The following is a 21295-nucleotide window of genomic DNA, read 5'->3' on the forward strand; positions in this document are numbered from 1 at the left end:
GGGGCGGGCGGGGGCAGAACAACCACGCGGGACCACTGAGGAGGCTGCCGGTTTATTGGGGGGCCTTGTCCCCCCACCCCATCCCCGCCAGGAGGGTGGAGGCCGAGCGGCCGGTCCTTGGGACTGCGTGGTGCCGGCGTGGGTCATCTGTCGTGGGGAGCAGAGCCTGGGGCAAGGGTGGCGAGTCAGCGTCGGGCAGAGACGGGTCAGGTCCTGACTGGACGTCTCCACCGTCACGGAGAGACGGGACGGGGGGCCGCCTCGTGGACTCAGGGGTTCGGCCCTGGCGTCTCCTGCGTGGAGCTCCCAGGGCGGTTACGAGGATCACGTCACGCACAGCTCCGCCGCCCAGAGCGGGGGCTTGCTGCTATAGGAGCGCCGCCGGCCGGCTGACCCGCTGGCCTCCGCAGCCGCCTCGCTGGCCTCCGCGGCGTCCACCTCCCCGCCGTAAGGGGTCTCCAGCAGCTTCAACACCCGCCGCACCTGCAGGGGGGCAGAGAGCGAGGGGGGCTGTTGGGGGCCGGCCTCCTCCGCAGCCAGGAGGGTGAGGGGGCAGGCGGGCGGCGCTTGCCTCCGAGAAGTCGCCACTCTCCGCAGCTTCGATGGCGCCCTGCGCGATGTAGTTCCTCAGCACGTACTTGGGGTTGTTGGCGCGCATAATGCGCACCCGCTCAGCCTGCCAGGCGGCCGCGTCGCCGCTGGCCTCCCGGTCCTTCTCCAGCCGGGCCCTGCAACCCACTGGGCGTCAGCGCGCAGCCCGGCCCGCACTGGGGGGGTGGGGGGGGGGAGGGGCGGGGGCCCGGGCGTTGGGCGGGGAGCACCTGTAGTCGCGGAGCCAGGCGGCCCAGCAGCTCCTGTTCCTGCCGTGCAGTTCCGCCTCGCTCAGCTGCTCCAGTCGCGACTGCTGCTCCACGCGCTCCAGCTCCCGAGCCAGGCTCGCCCGCGTGCCGATGAGCGCCAGGAGCTGCGGGTTTGACTGCGCCAGCATGAGCATCATGGACAGCTGCCTGCGCGGAGCGGGCGCGTGAGGGGCCCCGGGCTCGGCCCTCCCGGCCCGCCACACTACTGTGTCTGGCCCCGCCAGGGCGGAGCCCGGGTCCGGTGGGCGGGGCAGACGGGGGAACACCATCAGCCGCCCGCCCTCCTTCTGTGGCAGCCCCTGCACGTGACAGGCCAGTCTCCCGCTGTTGACTCCGCCCATGGAGACCACAGAGCTGGATCCTCCACCTGGGGAGGCGGGCAGGGCAGCCCCTGACACCCCCTTCTCAGTCACCCTGGCTCTGGGCTCAGCAGGTCCTGCCAGCTTCAGCCTCCCCCGCACAGCTGCACTAGGTTCCTGCTGGGCACCAAACTTGTTGATGGGTGGACCGCACCCCCCCCACGGGGGCACAAAGGTGCAGAAAGCCTGGGTGGCTGGAGACTGCGGGCCACACCCAGGCTGTTCCTGGGGAGCCTCCCTGGAGCAGAGACCACCATGCCCCAGCCTGTGCCGCCTGGCCCCCCATTCCAGCGTCAGCATCACGCCCTTTCCTCTGACTGGTGGGCCTCAGGGCTACAAAGCCAGAGTCTGACCATCCATGGCTTTGTTCTAAATAGTCCTCCCTTTCCGGAAACAAATTCCCGGGAAGCAAGACCCAAGCACCCACCGGGGATCCATCTGGGGTCGGAAGGCGAGCCTCAGCTCCTCCAGGGAGGCACACTGTGCAGTCAGCGTGGCGAGGAATTCATCCAGGTCTGGGGACTCAGGCGCGGCTGGGAAGGAGCTCAGCAGGTAGAAGGAGTTTGTGAAGTCAGCCCCTAGAACACAAAGCTGCTCAGGGCGCAGCCCCGTCACCAGATGACCACACGGTTCATCCAGCACATGTGTGTGGAGCCCTGCTGGGCGTCAGGCCAGGGGTTCCTGACCCCCCCCACCCCCAGCCTGTTCTCAGTGCCCCCAGCTCGGTCCCCACTCTGAACCTGACAAGTCACTCAGTCTCCCAAGGCCTCCAAGCCCAGTTTCTTCATCGGTGACCTGAATAAACAGTCCAGGCACCGAGGCCGGCCCTGGCCGCCGTTGCTGTCAGCGCCTTCAGCACTGCACGCTCTGGGAGCTGCAAGGTTGAGATAGCAGAGGACCTGAGATAACAGGCGTGTTGTGTGACATCCTTGGCCTGGCTGGCTACATCAGTGTCACCATAACCCCTAAGGAAATGGCCAAAACCAGACAGAAGAGGAAATGAGTGGGGAACCAGAATGGTGTACACAAAAAACCACCTAAACACAAGCGTGGTGACAGAAAATAAGGGACAAAAATGATGTAAGACAGAAAACAACAAAGCAGCATAAATTCTTCCTTATCTGTAGTTAACTTTTAAAGTAAATGGACCAGGGACTTCCCTGGTCCAGTGGTTAGCACTGTGCTTTTAATGCCAAGGGCATGGGATCAACCCCTGGTTCAGGAACTAAGATCTTGAGAGGACTGCCCCCCCCCCCAAAGTAAATGGATTAATGTCACTATTCAAAGAGCAAAGACCAGCAGAATGGATAAAAAACACGATCCAATGACAGTAAGATACTGAAGACGCTTAAGTTGAAAGCAAAAAGATGGAAAAAATATCCCACACAAATAGTAACCTAAGAAGTTGGGTGGCTATGCTGACACCAGAAAGTAGACTTTAAGCACTTGACAGAGAGGAGCCTTAGATGTGGGTGAGTCAGTTCAGCAAGAAGACACAACAGTCAAACAAGAGCCCCCAACACAGAAAGCAAACACTCCTAAAACTGAAGGGAAACGCTTCTTGGCTGTGCGGGGCCGTCCCTGCGGTTTGGGGGGCTTCTTTAGTTGGGCAAGGGCGTAGTTGTGCAAGGGGCCGTCCCTGCGGTTTGGGGGGCTTCTCTGGTTGGGCAAGGGCGTAGTTGTGCAAGGGGCCGTCCCTGCGGTTTGGGGGGCTTCTCTGGTTGGGCAAGGGCGTAGTTGTGCAAGGGGCCGTCCCTGCGGTTTGGGGGGCTTCTCTGGTTGGGCAAGGGCGTAGTTGTGCAAGGGGCCGTCCCTGCGGTTTGGGGGGCTTCTCTGGTTGGGCAAGGGCGTAGTTGTGCAAGGGGCCGTCCCTGCGGTTTGGGGGGCTTCTCTGGTTGGGCAAGGGCGTAGTTGTGCAAGGGGCCGTCCCTGCGGTTTGGGGGGCTTCTCTGGTTGGGCAAGGGCGTAGTTGTGCAAGGGGCCGTCCCTGCGGTTTGGGGGGCTTCTCTGGTTGGGCAAGGGCGTAGTTGTGCAAGGGGCCGTCCCTGCGGTTTGGGGGGCTTCTCTGGTTGGGCAAGGGCGTAGTTGTGCAAGGGGCCGTCCCTGCGGTTTGGGGGGCTTCTCTGGTTGGGCAAGGGTGTAGTTGCCCTGCGGCACGTGAGATCTTAGTTTCCCGACAAAGGATCAAACCCACGACCCCTGCGTTGGAAGGCAGGTTCTTAACCACTGGGCCACCGGGGAAGTTCCTGAATACGTGTTAAAGAAACTGTACTCCAATTAACAACAACAAGAAACAGCTGAAGGGCAGAGTCTAGCAGTTTTGTAGGAGCCGGGGTACCAACGCCTGACCCCTGGACAGAAGGTCAGCAGGGAAACAGCGAACACCAAGCACGGTGCCCCACCCAAGCCCTCAGCTGCACGTTCTCCAGGACAGACCGTGAGTCAGGCCATGAAACTAGTGTCAGTACCCTGAGAACACTGGTGTGTTCTGCAACCACAATGGAAAGAAGCTAGAAGTCACAAATGGAAATTAGAAGGCGAGATGGTTGGATGGCACCATCGACTCAATGGACCTGAGTTTGAGCAAACTGGGACAGGGAAGCCTGGCTTGCTGCAGTCCATGGGGTTGCAAAGAGTCAGACACAATTTAGCAACTGAATAACCATGTTAAAATTAATCAACTACTGGGTCTAAAAAGAAATCACAAGGGAAATCAGAAAACACTTGGAGGTATGAATCAAAAGCAGCAGTGCTAAGAGGGAAGTTTATCCTTATGTATGTCTGAACTAAAAGAACAGCGCTGTCATTACCAGAAAAAAACTGTAACTGTGTGTGGTGATCATTTCCCGCTGCATGTATAGTCATGGTGCATACCTGAGACTTGTAAGATGCTGCACATCAGTTACTTCTCAATAAAAACATTTCAAATCAATAACCTGATCTTATACCTAAGGAACTAGAAAAAGAACAAATAAGACCAAACTTCACAGAAAGGAAGATGAAAGCAGAGATACATAGAGAACAAAAGTGAGAGAATGAGACCAAAATTGGTTCTTCGAAAAGATCAGTAAAATTGACAAAATTTTAGCTAAAACAATAAAGAAAAAATTGACTTTATTGACTACACCAAAACCTTTGACTGTGTGGATCACAATAAACTGGAAAATTCTTAAAGAGGTGGGAATACCAGATCACCTAATCTGCCTCCTATGAAATCTGTATGTAGGTCAGGAAGCAACAGTTAGAATGGGACATGGAACAACAGACTGGTTCCAAATTGGAACCAGTCAAGGCTGTATATTGTCACCCTGTTTATTTAACTTTTATGCAGAGTACATCATATGAAATGCTGGACTGGATGAAGCACATGCTGGAATCAAGATTGCCAGGTGAAATATCAATAACCTCACATATACAGAGGACACCACCCTTATGGCAGAAAGTGAAGAGGAACTGAAGAGCCTCTTGATGAAAGTGAAAGAGGAGAGTGAAAAAGTTGGCTTAACACTCAACATTCAAAAAGCTAAGATCATGGCATCTGGTCCCATCACTTCATGGCAAATATATGGGGAAACAGTGCAAACAATGAGATACTTTATTTTGGGGGGCTCTGAAATCACTGCAGATGGTGATTGCAGCCATGAAATTAAAAGACGCTTGCTCCCTGGAAGAAAAGCTATGACCAACCTAGACAGCATATTAAAAAGCAGAGACATTACTTTGCCAACAAAGGTCCGTCTAGTCAAAGCTGTGGTTTTTCCAGTAGTCATGTATGGATGTGAGAGCTGGACCATAAAGAAGTCTGAGTAATGAAGAATTGATGCTTTTGAACTGTGGTGTTGGAGAAGACTCTTGAGACTCCCTTAGATTGCAAGGAGATCAAACCAGTCAATCCTAAAGGAAATCAGTCCTGAATATTCATTGGAAGGACTGATGCTGAAGCTGAAGCTGCGAAGAACTGACTCATTAGAAAAGACCCCGATGCAGGGAAAGACTGAAGGCAGGAGGAGAAGGGGATGACAGAGGATGAGATGGTTGGATGGCATCACCGACTCAACTGTTGTGAATTTGAGCAAGCTTTGGGAGTTGGTGATGGACAGGGAGGCCTGGCGTGGTGCAGTCCATGGGGTCGCAAAGAGTTGGACACGACTGAGCGACTGAGCTGAACTGACTGAAAACAATAAAAAAAAAAGTAACAGTGAGGATATCACTACTGATTAGACAGAAATAAAAGACTAAGAGGACACTATGAATACTAATTCAGATAACTTAAATGACAGATTCCTAAGAACATAAATGACCAAAACTGACTCAGGAAGAAAAAGAAAACCTCAACAGGCCCACAGCAAGTAGAGAGACTGCAGACTTCCCGACACAGGAGACGTCAGGACCAGACGGCTTCACGGTGCATGCTACCAAACTTTTTTTTTTTTCCCTACCGATCGTTTAAAGAAGAGTTAACACCAATCCTTAGACTCTTCTAAAAAATAGGAGGAAACATTTTCTAACTCATTTCATGAAACCAACACTGTCTCGATACCAAAGCCAAACAAAGGTACCATGAGAAAAGAAAGCCACAGACCAGTATCCCTTGTAAGTACAGACGTAAGAAACCTCAGCAAAATACCAGAAGACCATGTAGGGTTTACCCCAGAATGCAAGGGGTGTCTGTGTGTCCCCTCCCAGATTCATAGCTGGAGACCCAAACCTCAGGGGGGACGGTGTCTGGAGACGGGGCCTTTGGGAGGCAGGGATGAGGCTGCAGCCCTTCTAGTGGCTCCGTGCTCCTGTGAGGATGCAACCAGCAGATGGCATCCCAAGGCTGGACGTCCAGCCTCCAGGCTGTGAGAAGCAGTTTAAACCGCGGCAGGATACGGACAAAGAAGTAAAACCACGTGGTCACCTCGACTGACACAGTGTGAGAGCAGCAGCGGTGGATAGGAGGGCGCGCGCTCTACTGAGAGGAGTCACGTGTGAACTGGCCCATGGCCCATGGCGCGCTTGCGTGAAGGATGCTTTCCCCAGGGGCAGGGACAGCAAATGGCGCCTGGCTGGCCACTTCTGTGGGGCAGCACTGGGCCTCCAAGCCGGATTGGCCAGGAAGTCACACACGCCCTGCAAAGGCAGTCCCGGAGGACGGGAGACGGGGACCCAGACAGCCGCGGCTCGTGAGCAACCCGCCCCCGCTCACCGGTCAGGTGCATGGTCTCCAGGAGCTGGGCCACCAGGGCGCCATCCCCCTCCTGCTCGGTCTGCACGAGGCCCAGCTTCCGGCGCATCTTCTGCAGGTAGTGCCGGCCGAACTCGGCGTCGAACTCGTCCGCCAGGATGGCCTCGGCCAGCTCAAGGGGCAGCGCGGGGTCCAGGGCCTCGGCCAGCTTCTGCAGGTTCCACTTGCACACCTCAGGCTGCTTGCTGTACGCGTAGCGCCCGGCGGTGTCGGAGGCGTTGCACACGTGATCAGGGTCGTACCTGCCACACGGGCAAGAGTGGGGTGGTGCCTAAAGGGACCCATCGAGGGACCGGGTGGACACCACCGTCCTGCCCTGTCCCACGGGGCCCTGCAGCCTCACCTGCCCCTTTCAGCCCACTTTCTACCCAAGAGCAGAGGGTGCTGGTTAAACGTGTCTGTGCTAAAGCCCGCTGGGGGATTCCTGCTCTGGGAGTGACCAGGCCTTGCTGAGAATCAAACATGAACAAAACCTTCACCGAAGCAGCCATGCTGGCCTGTGATGGCTGTTGCCCTGTGATGCCTGTGCTGATGTGGGCCTCCCCGGCGGCCCCGGCGGGCAGCGGGACGCCCACCTGTCCAGGAACCCGAAGGGCCCGTAGTCGATGGTGAGCCCCACGATGCTCATGTTGTCTGTGTTGAGCACGCCGTGGCAGAAGCCCACGCACTGCCACTCAGCCACCAGCCGGGCCGTGCGCCGAGTCACCTGCAACGGGACGGCCGCCGCTACTCCGTCGGCCCGGCCCCTCCCCGAGCCACCTGTGCCCGCTGGGCCGGTCTCATACCGCGTGACTCCCGGGGGCCTGCCCAGGGTCCCAGCCTGACTTGGGAAGAACGCCCGAGGACATGTGGGAAGGAAACCCCCCACCACACCACCGTCTCTTATATACTCACTGTCCTGGCTTTTACCCAAACCAGAGACATCAGGGAACCCTGACATTCTCATGACACAGGCCCCCACGTGGGATGACCATGTCGGAAGAAGGAAGCAAGTCACCACATTATCAGGCAAACCCGCCCCAGGTCCCGCCTCACCCAGGGCTGCAGGGGACGAGGCTCCACCAGCCCACCTTGGCGGCCGGGAAGAGCATCGGCCCTGCTGCCCCGCACCCAGCCGGGGGGGAGCACCGGCCCTGCCGCCCCACACCCAGCTGGGGGGAGCATCAGCCCTGCCGCCCTGCACCCAGCTGGGGGGAGCATCAGCCCTGCCGCCCTGCACCCAGCCGGTGGGGGGGGGGGGCACCGGCCCTGCTGCCCTGCACCCAGCCAGTGAGGGGAGCATTGGCCCTGCAGCCCCGCACCCAGCCGGGGGGAGCCCTGTGAGCCGCAGGTGCACCAGACAGCCCGTGGCCCCCCGAGCAGCCCACATGCAGTGCGCCTTCTGAGGCCGTGGGCACTGCCTGCGTGGGACGGTACCACACTTGGCTTCACTGACCAAGAGACCAGGCTGAGTGGGGGAGACCCAGGCCACCACCGTGGTGTGAGCTGAGCCTCAAGTCTCCCTGGCACTGCCCATGTGACAGATAGGAAGAAACTGTGGCTGAAGGGGGGTCTGGGGAGGGACCAGACCTCCCCAGCGTGTCTCTGCACATGGTCCCCAGGGTGCAGGCGGGGCCCAAGCGCTGCTTTGGGCCCACTTCTGGGGCACAGTGTCAGCTGCGAGCCTTCAGCCCTCAGGAAGACCCCCAGCCCTGCCGCCTCCACGCCACGGGCTGAGGCTGCACCCCTCCCACTGTGGCCACCGCCGGGGATGCCTGCACGGCCCCTGGGGAGGGACCATACCTGAGAGTTCTGGGGTGCATTCAGCCCTGAGCCAGGAAAGTCAGCATGTCCCCCAAATCAAGAGGCTTAGGGGCGTGTGGTGGGGGCCACTGTGCGCACAGGCCCCATGCGGAAGACCCAACACCTGCCAGCCCTGACTCCCCCCCAGATCTCTGCACAGCTCCTTGAGGCTGCTCAAATGGGGGTCCATCCCAGGACCCTGACCCTCAGCATCTGAGAAGCTAGCCCTGGACCAAGCCAGTGGGTGGTGATGGGGGTTTGGGACAGGAGGGGACTCAGAGGGCAGGACACCCAGCGCCCACCCTCGGGGGACGGCCCCGCTGACCTCCCGGAAGAAGGCGGCGTGTCTCTGCACAGGGTCCCCAGGGTGAGCGGCCTGGATCTCGGGGTAGAAGGTACTGATGACGTAGTCGAGCATCTGCAGCCGGATGTCGTCCCTCCCCACGCTGGGGCCCGCGCGGCCCGTGTTCTCGTCTCTGGGCTTGAAGATCTCAAACGATCCGAACCTGCAGGGGAGACCCACGTTGACAGCCAGTTAAATGTGACGCCGCCCCTCCTGAGTGAAGCGGGAAGGGGGTTGCTGGCAGCGTTCGTGGCCAGAGCAGGGGTAGGCAGGGGACAAACCATACAAACACGGCTGATCTTCAGGGACACAGGCTGATACGGGGTGCCTCCCAGGGCACGTGGGGCGGGACGGCCACGGCCACCCTGCAGGGATGAGGGGATCCGTGCTGTCTCTCACGGAGGGAGGCGGCCTGTACTGGGGTGAGCTGGGGTCAGCAGTGGGGCACTTACACCCCCAGGGGACGGGGCAACGTCCAGAGTCATGTTTGCTGATCACACAGGCCGAACGCCAGCAGTTCGTGGGTGGAGGCCAGGGGTGTTGCCCGACTGCCTACGTGACACAGACCAGCCCTCAGCAGACCGTCTGGTCCAGACTACCACCACACCGAAACAGGCCCAATATGGGCCCGGCGCCTCCACCTCAGAGACAAAGGCGAAGCCGGAGACAGCTGAGCCATGCGGTCAGCTGAGTCCCCTGATCCCCGAGACCGCCACAGCCGCCTCCTGGCGACTGGCTGTGGGTGGCTGGTACCGAGTGCTCGACTCCAGGCAGCTTGGGGACCGAGGACGCACAGGCCCCCGGCAGCAGGAGGCCTCCAGTCGGCAGACGGGGCACTGGGAGCGGGCGTGCTGGGCGTCACGGCCACCCGCCCAGCGACGCGGGTGAGGCCGTTTTCCCGGCGCGCCTGACGCAGCCCCCGGTCACAGACCCCAGGTCGTGGCCCCGGGCTCACTGCCCAGCCCCTGGCCTGGGGACGTGAGTGTGCGGGCCTCACCTGAGGAACGTGGGGGCCAGGCGCAGCACCACGGCGCATGGCTCGGGCCGGGGGTTCCCGTCGTAGAAGACGTCACGCACGACGGTGGACTGGGACGTGACGCAGGCGCCGGCCCGCGTGGTGGGGACGCCCAGGTGGAACATGGCCTCGCTGCACAGGAACTCGCGGATGCTGGAGCGCAGCACCTTGCGGCCGTCGGCCTGTCTGGGGTCAAGCGCAGAGGTCACTGCCGGGCACGGGGATGCGGGCGCAGCCGCAGGCTGAAGGGCCGGGAAAGCCGCTGCCGGCTTCTCAAAACCAGCCCCCGAGCAGCTCTGACGTCGTAGGACGTGTCCGTTTCGAATGACCCCAGGTGCTATGCCCCTAATGTCCTGAAGGTCTCGATCCACAGCACGGGTGCCCAGCCTGCCGTGGGAGCCGAGTTCACAGGGAGAGCCATCCCCTGGGTCACACGCACACTTATAACTCTACAGTTCTGTTCCTAAGAATTTACTTTGTAAAAAACACAACAACACAGACACAGCACTGTCTGCAGTGGCGGGAGGACTTCAGCCCACCTTGGGCAGCTCCAGATGACTCAGACGTTCTCTTACCCTAAACTGACATTACTATTATCTTAAATAGACTTTACTTTCCTAGGCAGTGTTAGGTTCTCAGCAAAACCGACCAGAAGGCAGAGATTTCTCATATATCTCCCACCACACACACAGAGCCTCCCCCAGCATCAACATTCCTACCAGACAGGACATCTGTCAGTGAACCCACGCTGACATGTCACCATCCCCCAGAGCCCATGTTTATTTTACATCAGGGTTCACCCTTGGTGTTACCCATCCTGTGGGTCTGGACAACTGCCCGGACAGGGATCCACCATGACTACAGGGTCACACAGAGACGTTTCATTGCCCAAAGTCCTCTGTGCTCCACCGAGCCATCTCTCACCTCCCAACCCCTGGTCTTGTTACTGTCTCCAGAGCTTTGCCTTTTCCAGAATGTCATACTGTCACACTGTGTGACCTTTTCAGATTAACTTTCTTCACTTACTGATATGCATCCAAGTTTCCAACATGTTTTTTTTTTATGGTTGATGGCTCATTTCTTTTTTTTTTTTTTCCTATTCTTTTGCTGAATAATATTCCATTGTCTGGATGGGCCATGTTTTATCTATTCACCTTGAAGGATATCTTGGTGGCTTCCAAGTTTTGGCAATTAGGAATACAGTTGCTGTGAACATCCTTATACAGAGTTCCATGTGGACATGTTTGTAACTCCTTTGGGTAAATACTAAGTCGTATGATTGCTGGATCATATGGTGACAATAATATTTGGCTTGGTAAGAAACCACCACAGTCTTCCCAAGCAGCTGGACCATTCTGCATTCCAGCAGCGATGAATGTGCTTTCCTGTTGCTCCACGTCCTTGCTAGCATTTCGTGTTGGCAGTGTCCTGGAGTTTGGCTGTTCTCATGGGTGTAGTGGTGTCTCACCGTTTTAATTTGCATTTTCCCGATGACACATGATGTGAAATATCTTTCCATGGGCTTATATGCCATCTCTGTATCTTCTTTGGGGAGGTGTCTAACAAAGTCTTTGACCCCATTTTAAAATCAGTTTGTTTTCTTATTCTTGAGTTTTGAGAGTTCTTTGTATGTTTTGGAGAACGGACTTTTTTATCAGATGTGTCTTTAGCAGAGACTTTCTCCCCATCTGTGGCTTGTCATTCTCCTGACACTTTCACACAAGTTTTACATTTGATAAAGTCCAGCCTATCATTTCTTTCATGGATCCTGTCTTCTGTGTTGCATCTAAAAAGTCGTTTCCATACCTGAGGTCATTCAGATTTTCTGTTTTGTCTTCTAGGAGTTTTACAGTTTTGCATTTTGTGTGTAGGTTGGTCATCCATTCTCAGTTAATTTTTGTAGAGGGTGTCAGGTCTGTGTCTAGATTCATTTTTCTTTTTTTAATGTGGACGTCCAGTTGTTCCAGTTCAGTTCAGTCGCTCAGTCATGTCCAACTCTTTGCGACCCCATGGACTGCAGCACGCCAGGCCTCCCTGTCCATCACCAACTCCTGGAGTTTACCCAAACTCATGTCCATTGTGTCAGTGATGCCATCCAACCATCTCATCCTCTGTCATCCCCTTCTCCTCCCGCCTTCAATCTTGCCCAGCATCAGGGTCTTTTCAAATGAGTCAGTTCTTCCCATCAGGTGGCCAAAGTATTGGAGTTTCAGCTTCAAAATCAGTCCTACCAATGAACACCCAGGACTGATTTCCCTTAGGATGGACTGGTTCTATCTCCTTGCAGTCCAAGGGACTCTCAAGAGTCTTCTCCAACACCGCAGTTCAAAAGCATCAATTTTTTGGCGTGCAGCTTTTTTATAGTCCAACTCTCACATCCATACATGACCACTGGAAAAACCATAGGCTTGACTAGACAGACCTTTGTTGGCAAAGTAATGTCTCTGCTTTTTTTTAATATGCTGTCTAGGTTGGTCATAACTTTCCTTCCAAGGAGTAAGTGTCTTTTAATTTCATGGCTGCAATCACCATCTGCAATGACTCTGGAGCCCAGAAAAATAAAGTCAGCCATGTTTCCCCATCTATTTGCCATGATCTTAGTTTTCTGAATGTTGAGCTTTAAGCCAACTTTTTCACTCTCCTCTTTCATTTTCATCAAGAGGCTCTTCAGTTCCTCTTCGCCTTCTGCCATAAGGGTAGTGTGATCTGCATATCTGAGGTTATTGATATTTCTCCTAGCAATCTTGATTCCAGCTGTGCTTCATCCAGTCCAGTGTTTTTCATGATGTACTCTGCATTTAAGTTAAATAAGCAGGGTGACAATATACAGCCTTGACATACTCCTTTTCCTATTTGGAACCAGTCTGTTGTTCCATGTTCAGTTCTAACTGTTGCTTCCTGACCTGCATACAGGTTTCTCAAGAGGCATGTCAGGTAATCTGGTATCCCCATCTCTTTCAGAATTTTCCACAGTTTACTGTGATCCACACAGTCAAAGTCTTTGGCATAGTCAATAAAGCAGAACTAGATGTTTTTCTGGAACTCTCTTGCTTTTTCGATGATCCAGCGGATGCTGGCAATTTGATCTCTGGTTCCTCTGCCTTTTCTAAAACCAGCTTGAACATCTGGAAGTTCACGGTTCACGTCTTGCTGATGTCTGGCTTGGAGAATTTTAAGCACTACTTTACTACAGTGTGAGATGAGTGCAATTTTGCAGTAGTTTGAGCATTCTTTGGCATTGCCTTTCTTTGGGATTGGGAAGTTGTTCCAGTACAATCTGTTGAAAATATCATTGCTCCATTGGATTGCCTTTGCTCCTTTGTCAAAGATCCATGTTTATTCGGGTCTATTTCTTGGCTCTTAGTTCTGTTCCACTGATCTATCCATTCTTTGGCCAAAACCACACCCTCTTGATTACCACAGCTTTGTAGTCAGTCTTGAAGTGGGGGCAGTGCCAGTCCTGACTTTGTTCTTGTCCCTCAATATTAAGCTATTCTGGGGTTCTGTCTCGATAAAAATTTTAGAATCATTTTGTCAATTTCTACAAGATAACTTGTTGAGACTTTGATTGGGGTTGCACTGAATCTATAGATTGAGTTGGGAAGAACCAACATCTTGGCAATATTAAATCTTCCTATCCATGAACATGGAATAGCTTTACACTGATTTATTTCTTTTTTTATCAGTCTTGTAGTTTTCCTCATAGCAATCTTTTGTTAGATTCACACCTAAGTATTTCATTTTTAGGAATGTTAAGGGAAACAGTGTTTTTAATTTCAAATTCCACTTGTCATTGCTTGGCTGTAGTACAGTATCCTGCAATATTATAACTGCTCTGAGCTCATTTTGGTCCATTCTTTGAGATTTTCTACATAGATGTCCATTTGCAAACAAAAACGGTTTTTCTTTCTTTCATCTCAATGTGTATGCCTTTGATTTTCTTGCCTTGCTGCATTAGCTAGGACCTCCAGGGATGCTGAGAAGCAATGGAGAGATGGAACATCTTTTCCTTGTTTCTAGTGGGAAAGCTCTGAGGTTCTCATGATGAAGAAGATTTAGCTAGAGGTTTTCTGTAGATACTCTATTAAGTTGAGGAAGTTCTTCTCTATTTCTGATTTATCATGAAGTGTTAGATTCTGTCAAATGCCTTTTTTGCTTCAACTAATATATGATTTTCCTTTTTTAGCCTGTTGATCTGATGGATCACATTGATTGATCTTTGAATGCTGAACCAGCCCTGCATACTTGGAATAAATCCATTTGGTGGTGATATATAATTCTTTTCATACACTGTTGAATTTGATTTGCTAATGTTTTGTTGAGGAATTCTTTGTGTTCATGAGTGATTTTGGTCTGCAGTTTTCTTGATTGCCTTTGTCTAGATCTGGTATCAGGGCAATGCTGGACTCAGACAAGTCAGGGAGCAGTTCCTCCGCTTCCATTCTCTGAAAAGAGTGGCGTAATTTTGTCCTTCAACGTTTGGCAGAATTTGCCATTGAGCTCACCTGGGCCTGATGCTTTCTGATTTGGAAGGCTACTAATTGACTCAATTTCTTTAATACATACAGGCCTATTCAGATCGTCTATTCTTTAATATATACAGGCCTATTCAGATTGTCTATTTTTTCTTGAGTTTTGGCAAATTTTGTTTTTCAAGGAATTGGTCCTTTTCATCTAGGCTAGCAAATTTGTGAACATAGTACTGTTTGAAGTATTTTAATTATGCTTTTAATGTCTATATGAATTGTATGATCTTCCCTCTTTGATTTCTGGTATTAGTAATTGCGTCCTAACTTTCTTTCCTCGTTAGCCTGGCTAGAGGTGTATTGATTTTATATATGTTTTCAAAGAAAAAGCTTCTCGTTTCACTGATTTCTCCTCTATTATTTCCTATTTCAATTTCATTGATTTCTGCTCTAATTTTCCTTCTTGTTTACTTTGGAGAGTAGCTATGCTCACCACCATACTACCAACACACACTTTTTTTTTGTTTTTGCTTACTTTGGATTGGATTTGCTCTTTGTAGTTTCCTCGGTGGAAGCTTAAATATTGGTTTTAGATCTCTTTTCTTTACTAACATATGCACTCACTACTATAAATTCCCTTCAAAGCACTGCTTTTACTGTACCCCACACACTTGATATTTTCACTTCCATTTAATTCAAAACATCTAAAAATTTCTCTTGGGATGGTGGCTCAGATGGTAAAGAATCTGCCTGCAATGCTGGAGACTCGGGTTCGATCCCTGGGTTGGGAAGATCCTCTAGAGAAGGGAATGGCTACCTACTCCAGTATTCTTGCCTGGAGAATTCCACAGACAGAGGAGCCTGGTGGGTTACAGTCCATGGACTTGTAAGAATCAGACATGACTGAAGCAACTAACATGCATCATTTAGAAGTATGTTGCATAATCTCCAAGAATTTGGGGGTTTCTAGTGATCTGTTATCAATTTCTAGTTTGATTCCATTGTGGCCTGAGAATAGACACTGTGTAATTTCTATTTTTAAAAATTTGTTAAGGTGTGTTTTATGGCCTAGAATGTGATTTATCTGGATAAATGTTCCATGTGGGCCCATATGTATTCTGTTGTTAGATGAAGTAGGCCTAGATGTTAATTATATCCAGTTGATCGATGGTGTTAATTGAGCTCAAAAGTGTTCTTACCAATTTTCTGCCTGTTGGCTCTGTCCATTTCTGATAGAGGAGTGTTGAAGTCTCAACTATGATAGTGGATTCCTCTATGCCTCTCTGAAGTTGTCAGTTGGCACTCTGATGGTGCTGTTTGACACATATACCTTAAGGATGGGCTTCCCTGATAGCTCAGTTGGTAAAGAATCTGCCTGCAATGCAGGAGACCCTGGTTTGATCCCTGGGTCAGGGAGATCCACTGGAGAAGGGACAGACTACCCACTCTAATACTCTTGGGTTTCCCTTGTGACTCAGCTGGTAAAAGAATCTGCCTGCAATGCGGGAGACCTGGGTTCGATCCCTGGGTTGGGAAGATCCTCTGGAGAAGGGAAAGTCTACCCACTCCAGTATTCTGGCCTGGAGAATTCCATGGACTGTATTGTCCATGGGGTCGCGAAGAGTTGGACACGACTAAGCGAGTTTCACTCACTCAGTCACTCACCTTAAGGACTGTTCTGCCTTGTTGGCCCCTTCATTTTGTCACGCCCCTCTTTATCCCTAATAACTTTCCTTACTCCAAAGTCCACTCTTTCTGGAATTAATATGGCTACCCCTGCTTGTTTTTGGATTGGTGTTAGCATGGTACACTAGTATCCATTTACTTTTAATCTACATGTCTTCATATTTAAAGTGGATTTCTTATGGACAACATATAGGACCGTTTTTTTTTTCCTTTCTTTTAGGACCCTTTTTTTTTTAATTAACAGTATCCTGTGTTTTAATTAGTGCGTTTAGACCAAAGTGTTTTTCTTTCCTTTCACTCTTCCCCCCCGCCCCCCGCCATCTTTTGTGGTTTTAATTGAGCATTTTGTGATTCTGTTTTCTCCTTTTTCACTAGTTCTCTCCTGGCATATCAATAATACTTTTTTGTGCATTTTGTTTGTTTTTTTACTCTAAAAAATGGTTGCCCTGGAGTTTGTAATACACATTCACAACTAATCCAAGTCTACTTTCAAGTACCATTATACTACTCCATGGGTAGTATGAGTACTTTATAATAGCAAAATAATCCCAACCTCTTCCTCCCATCCCTTATTCCATTTGGTGTCATTAATCTCACTTACACATAATCAAATGCATTGTTTCTGCTATTTTAAACTATTACCTGTTACATCAGTTACGATGAAAAGCAGAGGCTTCACTCTACATTCACTTCCTTCTCCTGTGCTCCTCCTTTGATTATCTTGATTCAAGCTCCTGACCTGTATCATTTTCATTCTCTGCAAAGAACATCTTTCAACATTTTTTGCAAAACAGATCTAATGGTAACAATTCCCCTTACTTTTTGAGGCAGTCTGTGTCTCCTTCACTGCTGAAGGAGTTTCACAAGGCACATAATCCTAGATGGGCGAGTTTTTTCCCTTACTCCACTTTACTCTGCTTGCCTGGCTTTTGAGAAGTCAGCTGTCATTCTAATCTCTGCTCTGCTGTAGGTGAAGTGTTTCCTTCCTCTAGCTTTTTTCACTTTTTTCCTTTATTTTTGCTTGTCTTGAAAATTATAAGCCTAGGTGTTTTTTTTTTTTTTCCTGTAAGCGGGGGGGGGGCAGGTAGACATTTATCTTGCTTGGTGTACCCTGAGCTTCTTGTATCTGTTTGGCATCTGGTATTAATTTGGAGAAATTCTCAGTCACTACATTAAATATTTTTTTTTGTCCCTTTTTCTCTTTCTCTCCTGGTATTCCTATGACATGCTACTTCTTTTGCAGCTGTCCTGCAGTTCTTCGAATAGCGTTTGGGCTTTTTCGGTTTTTTTCTTTTTGCTTTGCATCTTTGTAGGTTTCTCCTGAGATATACTCAAGCTCAGAGACTTTTCCTCATCTGTGTCCAGTGTAGTAATATGTCCATCATAGGCATTCTTCATTTTTGTTAGTGTTTTTACTAGAAATCTCTAGCATTTCCTTCTGGTCTTTCTCAGAATTTCCATCTCTCTGCTCACACTGCTCATCTGTTCCTGCATGCTGCCTACTTTATCGATTAGCGTCTTTGACATATTAATCACAGTTATGTCAAGTCTTTGGTCTGATAGTTCCAACACCTCTGCCATGTCTGAGGCTAATTCTGATGCTGGCCCTGTCACTTGCAGCTGTGTTTCCTGCCTTTTAGTATGTTTTTTAATTTTTTCTTGATAGCCAGGAATGATGTTTGGGGCAAAAAGAACAGCTATAAACAGGCCTCTGTGATGTGGTGGTGGGTTTCAGGTACTGGGTGGAGGCCTCAGCCTGTCAGTGAACCTGGGTCTCTGGACTGAGAACATCCACATGGGCTTTTCAGTCTCCTCTCCGCCAGAGGCTGGAGCTGGGCACTTCCCCTTCCCCGCTTAGGCTCTGAGAAGACCCCAGCAGGTCAGCCTCGGGTTAATTAGCTCCCTGAGGCAGGCTTGCTAAGAACGCGGTGCTCCTATGAACTTGAAATGGCTTCATTTCCCCACTCCTGCCAGAAGCACAAAGGGGTTTTCCACCAGCATTCACTGTGAGGACCTTGTAGAGCTCCAGGAGGTAAAACTCACCAAGGTGCAGGGGCCCTTGGGGTTTTAACTGGCTTGTCCACACTGAGCCTCCAGCAAATCATCATTCGCAGTGCAAGAGTCCCTGGAGACTCCTGCTCTGGTGACGCGCAATTCTCTGTCTTTGCTTGTCTCTCCAGTTGGGGCAGGGGTGGCGGGTGGGCAGTGATTTGCCCTCTCACCTCGCTTTTCTTGCAGATCTAAGAAAACTTGTGGATTTTTCAGTTTTTTCAGCTTTTCACCCATTAGGACAGAGTGACGATATCCAGTTTCTTACTCCATGTTTTTCCAAATTAAAAAAGGAAAGTCACAGCAGTGCCTGAGAACAGCTAGCCTGCATGAGCCATGTCCTCAGGCCCCTCCTTGTAAGGTGAGGGGGCTGGACACCTCGACCTCCAAGAGCCCCCACCCATCAAGCAACCAAAACAAAGTGAGTTTGGATCTCTGCCCTTCAGAGTCGGGCCTGGTGCCCTGGCCTGGCCCAGGGCACAGAAGCGTCCGAGCACTCCCCCAGCAGGAAGGCACTTGAGACAACTTAGAAAATTCTCTAGGAATAAAAAAAACTCTGGGCTCACTCTGTCTCACCTGCCAAAGGACACAGATGCTGCATGAAGCTGCCTGGGATGCACCTCTACCCAAGTCCTCTGCAGGGAAGAGGCCAGTATGAGTTTGAGGTGCTGGGGCATACGCCTAGAGTGGGACCAGAGGTCAGCAGAGACCTCCGTGGGCCTCCACACGGCGTGGGGACCACCTTGGCCTCCTGCCTCACCCTCACCTGGGAGGAGTTTATTCCAGGTGTGACTGACACCTCTAGAAACCAGGCCTGACAGTCACCCCAAGGCTGTCCGCACCTGCCTCTGGCTGGTGAGACTCAATACACAGCTGCATTCCACTCAGGCCCTTGTGGTCTGTAATCTGTCCTCAAATGTCACTCCACCCCCACCCTGGCCTATTCAGCAGGAAGCCAGCACTGCTTAAGCTAATTGTGGATCTGGTAAAAAAAGGATCCAGAAAACAGGCAGGCTACCTCCTTGCCCAGGGCGAGGCGCCCAAAGCAGAAACCAGAACCGTGTAACGACCGCACAGCAAGGGTACAGGGCCTTCCCTGACCCTGCCCGCCCAGAGTGCCAAGGACACATGCCAAGCTCTCCTGCACCTGCCGTCCTGAAACCCCAACCCCCATGGAGGCAAAGGCAAGAAGCCGCCTGTCCCTTCATCCCCAACTCACAACCGGGGATTCCAGCAGCTGCTGGCCTAACCCACTCACATCACTTCAGATGCTAGCTTCAAGTGTTGTTGAGGCTGGGGACCCCAGGAAACGTTGGGGATGGCAGGTGGGCACAAGTCTGCTAACAGTCAGACAGCCCCTTTCTTTTAAAGGACTTCAGGTCTGGAAACACTGACTTACAGTTCAAGTCTTCAAATATCAAAAGCAACTTTCCAGCAGCATGTTACTCTCAAAAAAATTTTTTTAAAACAAAAACAAATGGTCAAAATGAACACATGAAGTTGAAAGCTGCTCATACAATATGCAAGCCCCAGAGTGAGACATTTACACATGATCCCAAGAGCAGAAATGCTTCCACCAGCTGCAGGTGCAAACAGCTCTGAGCAGGTTGTTCCAGGACCGTGGTGGGGGTGCCAGGCTGAACTCAGGATGTCGCAGACACAGAAATGTTTGAAGACTGGGGTATGAGGAAGAACCTGAGGACCTGAGGTGGAGCTGCTACAGATGGGGGGTTGGGGGGCGGGTTCAGTCCCTGACAGAGGGGAGGCAAGAGCTTGTGGGAGGGGCCAGACAACAGCACACCTTCAGAATGTCTTTGAATATAAAACTCCAAGTTAGGTGTAATTCTTCTGGCCATTCAACAAGCCCTTAACAACATGGGCGATGGATATGAACTTTTTCGTGTTAAAGAGTAGAACAGCCTGTCAGCCGCGGGCATACAGCTGAGGTGGGACAGCTGGGCACCCTGCCAGCTAGGGCTGTCAAGGTCTAGACCCAGGCCGGCAGCATGAGCCCCTGGAGGAGCACGGACAGCGCCCACCTCACTGCGCCCTCAGAGCAGGGCTGGCCCCAAGTAGTAAGTAGGCATACGCGGTGCTAAGTGTGTGGGAGGCAAGCCGACGGCCTGGTCAGCATTCAGACGAAGCCTTAAGCGCCGCAGCGCTGGCAGCCCCGCGGGGCACGCGGTAAACACGAGCGTGTCACGCGCAGGACTGGCTCCGAAGTCCGTGGGTCGTTTATCAGAACAGAGCACGGGCAGCGGCCAGCGCGGCGGGATCAGACGCTCAGCCCGACCCGAGAGGGCGCACAGCTCCCGGCCTCTCGTCCGAGCCTCGGGTCTCGGCTCGGGCGCGGCTGCCCAGCTCGCTTTACGGTCCCGGGCCACACGCCTCACCCCCGACCGCCCGGCGGGTGCGCGGGCGCACCCCCAAACACACCTGGAGAAGGGCGTGGGCCCCGCGCCCTTGAGCTGCAGCTCCCAGCGCTCGCCGGCCTCGGTGCACACCTCGCCCAGGTACATGGCGGCGCCGTCGCCCAGCTGCCCCGCAAACTGGCCGAACTGGTGGCCGCAGTAGCAGTGCGCGGCGGGCTCGGCGCCCGGCAGCAGCGCGTTGCCGCTGAAGAAGAGCGCGGCCTCGGCCTCGCGCGCCTCGCGGGCGGCGGAGGCGGCGGGCGGCGCGCCCAGGCCCAGGAGCGCCAGCGCGGGCTCCGACAGCGCCACGACACGCGGCCGCCGCAGGGGCTCGGGCCGCGCGCGGCTGAAGCAGGCGCCGGGCACCGGCCGCGGCGCGGACGGGGCGCCCTCGGGACCGGGCGGCGGCGTCTCCACCGGCAGCGCGCGCAGGGCGCGGTTGTCGAAGCGCAGCCCGGCCAACCAGCGGGGCGCTGGCTCCATGGCGCCGGCCAACGCGGAGCAGCGGGCGGGCGGCGGACAGCGGCCGAGGGGCGGCGGCCGGGCGCGGGCGACCGCGAGCGAGGGCGCGAGCGCTGCGCGGAGCGCGGCCATCTGAGGCGCCTCAGCGGCGCCCTACAGGAAGTCCCGCTGCCCGGAAGGCCCGCCGCCCCGACAGGAAGTCCCGCTAGCCCCGGAAGCCCCGCCGCCCCGACAGGAAGTCCCGCCCCGGGCTCGCCTCCCGGGCCGCTCCTGACTGACTGGGACGCTGCAGTCCGTGGGGTCGCACAGAGTCGGACACGCCTAGCTGAGCCGGACGCCCGCGGATGTCTGACTCTGATTGGTCTCGCCGTCCTTCCGCCTCCTCTCCACGTCCTGCCTGGGGGACCTCGAGGTCCCGGCCGGACCCTGGGGGAGCGCGCGGCGGAGACTACCCCGCGTCACAGCGGCAGGTCCTGGAGGCCCGCCTCGGGGGCTCCGGCCCGTCCATGTTGAGCGCTCCGGGCCGGTGACCGTGCCGAGTGACGGCCCCAGGGGACCCTCGGAGTGCCCCGCAGTTCCGCGTGAAGCAGGACCAGCTTTGTTGGGGTCTGGCCCTTGACTGTCCTTTGCCC

The 21295-nt window shown here is 53.2% G+C and overlaps 1 protein-coding gene across 2 annotated transcripts; it reads right to left on the minus strand.

Moving 5' to 3' along the window:
* Positions 1-36: 36 nt before the first annotated feature.
* SELENOO (selenoprotein O) lies at positions 37-20920 on the minus strand. Of its 2 annotated transcripts, XM_043882459.1 has the most exons (9): positions 20227-20920; positions 9572-9775; positions 8557-8737; positions 7025-7155; positions 6411-6691; positions 1647-1797; positions 822-1007; positions 572-728; positions 37-483 (listed from the first exon to the last, which is right to left on the minus strand). In XM_043882459.1, the coding sequence occupies exons 1-9, from the start codon at positions 20793-20795 to the stop codon at positions 316-318; spliced, it is 2028 nt and encodes a 675-aa protein (XP_043738394.1). In that variant the 5' UTR covers positions 20796-20920; the 3' UTR covers positions 37-315. The 2 variants fall into 2 exon arrangements, with proteins under 2 accessions (XP_043738394.1, XP_043738395.1); XM_043882460.1 differs by lacking the exon at positions 7025-7155 and having other exon boundaries at positions 9572-9771.
* Positions 20921-21295: the final 375 nt, after the last annotated feature.

Source organism: Cervus elaphus, chromosome 22 (assembly GCF_910594005.1).
Source record: "Cervus elaphus chromosome 22, mCerEla1.1, whole genome shotgun sequence".
NCBI lineage: Eukaryota > Metazoa > Chordata > Mammalia > Artiodactyla > Cervidae > Cervus > Cervus elaphus.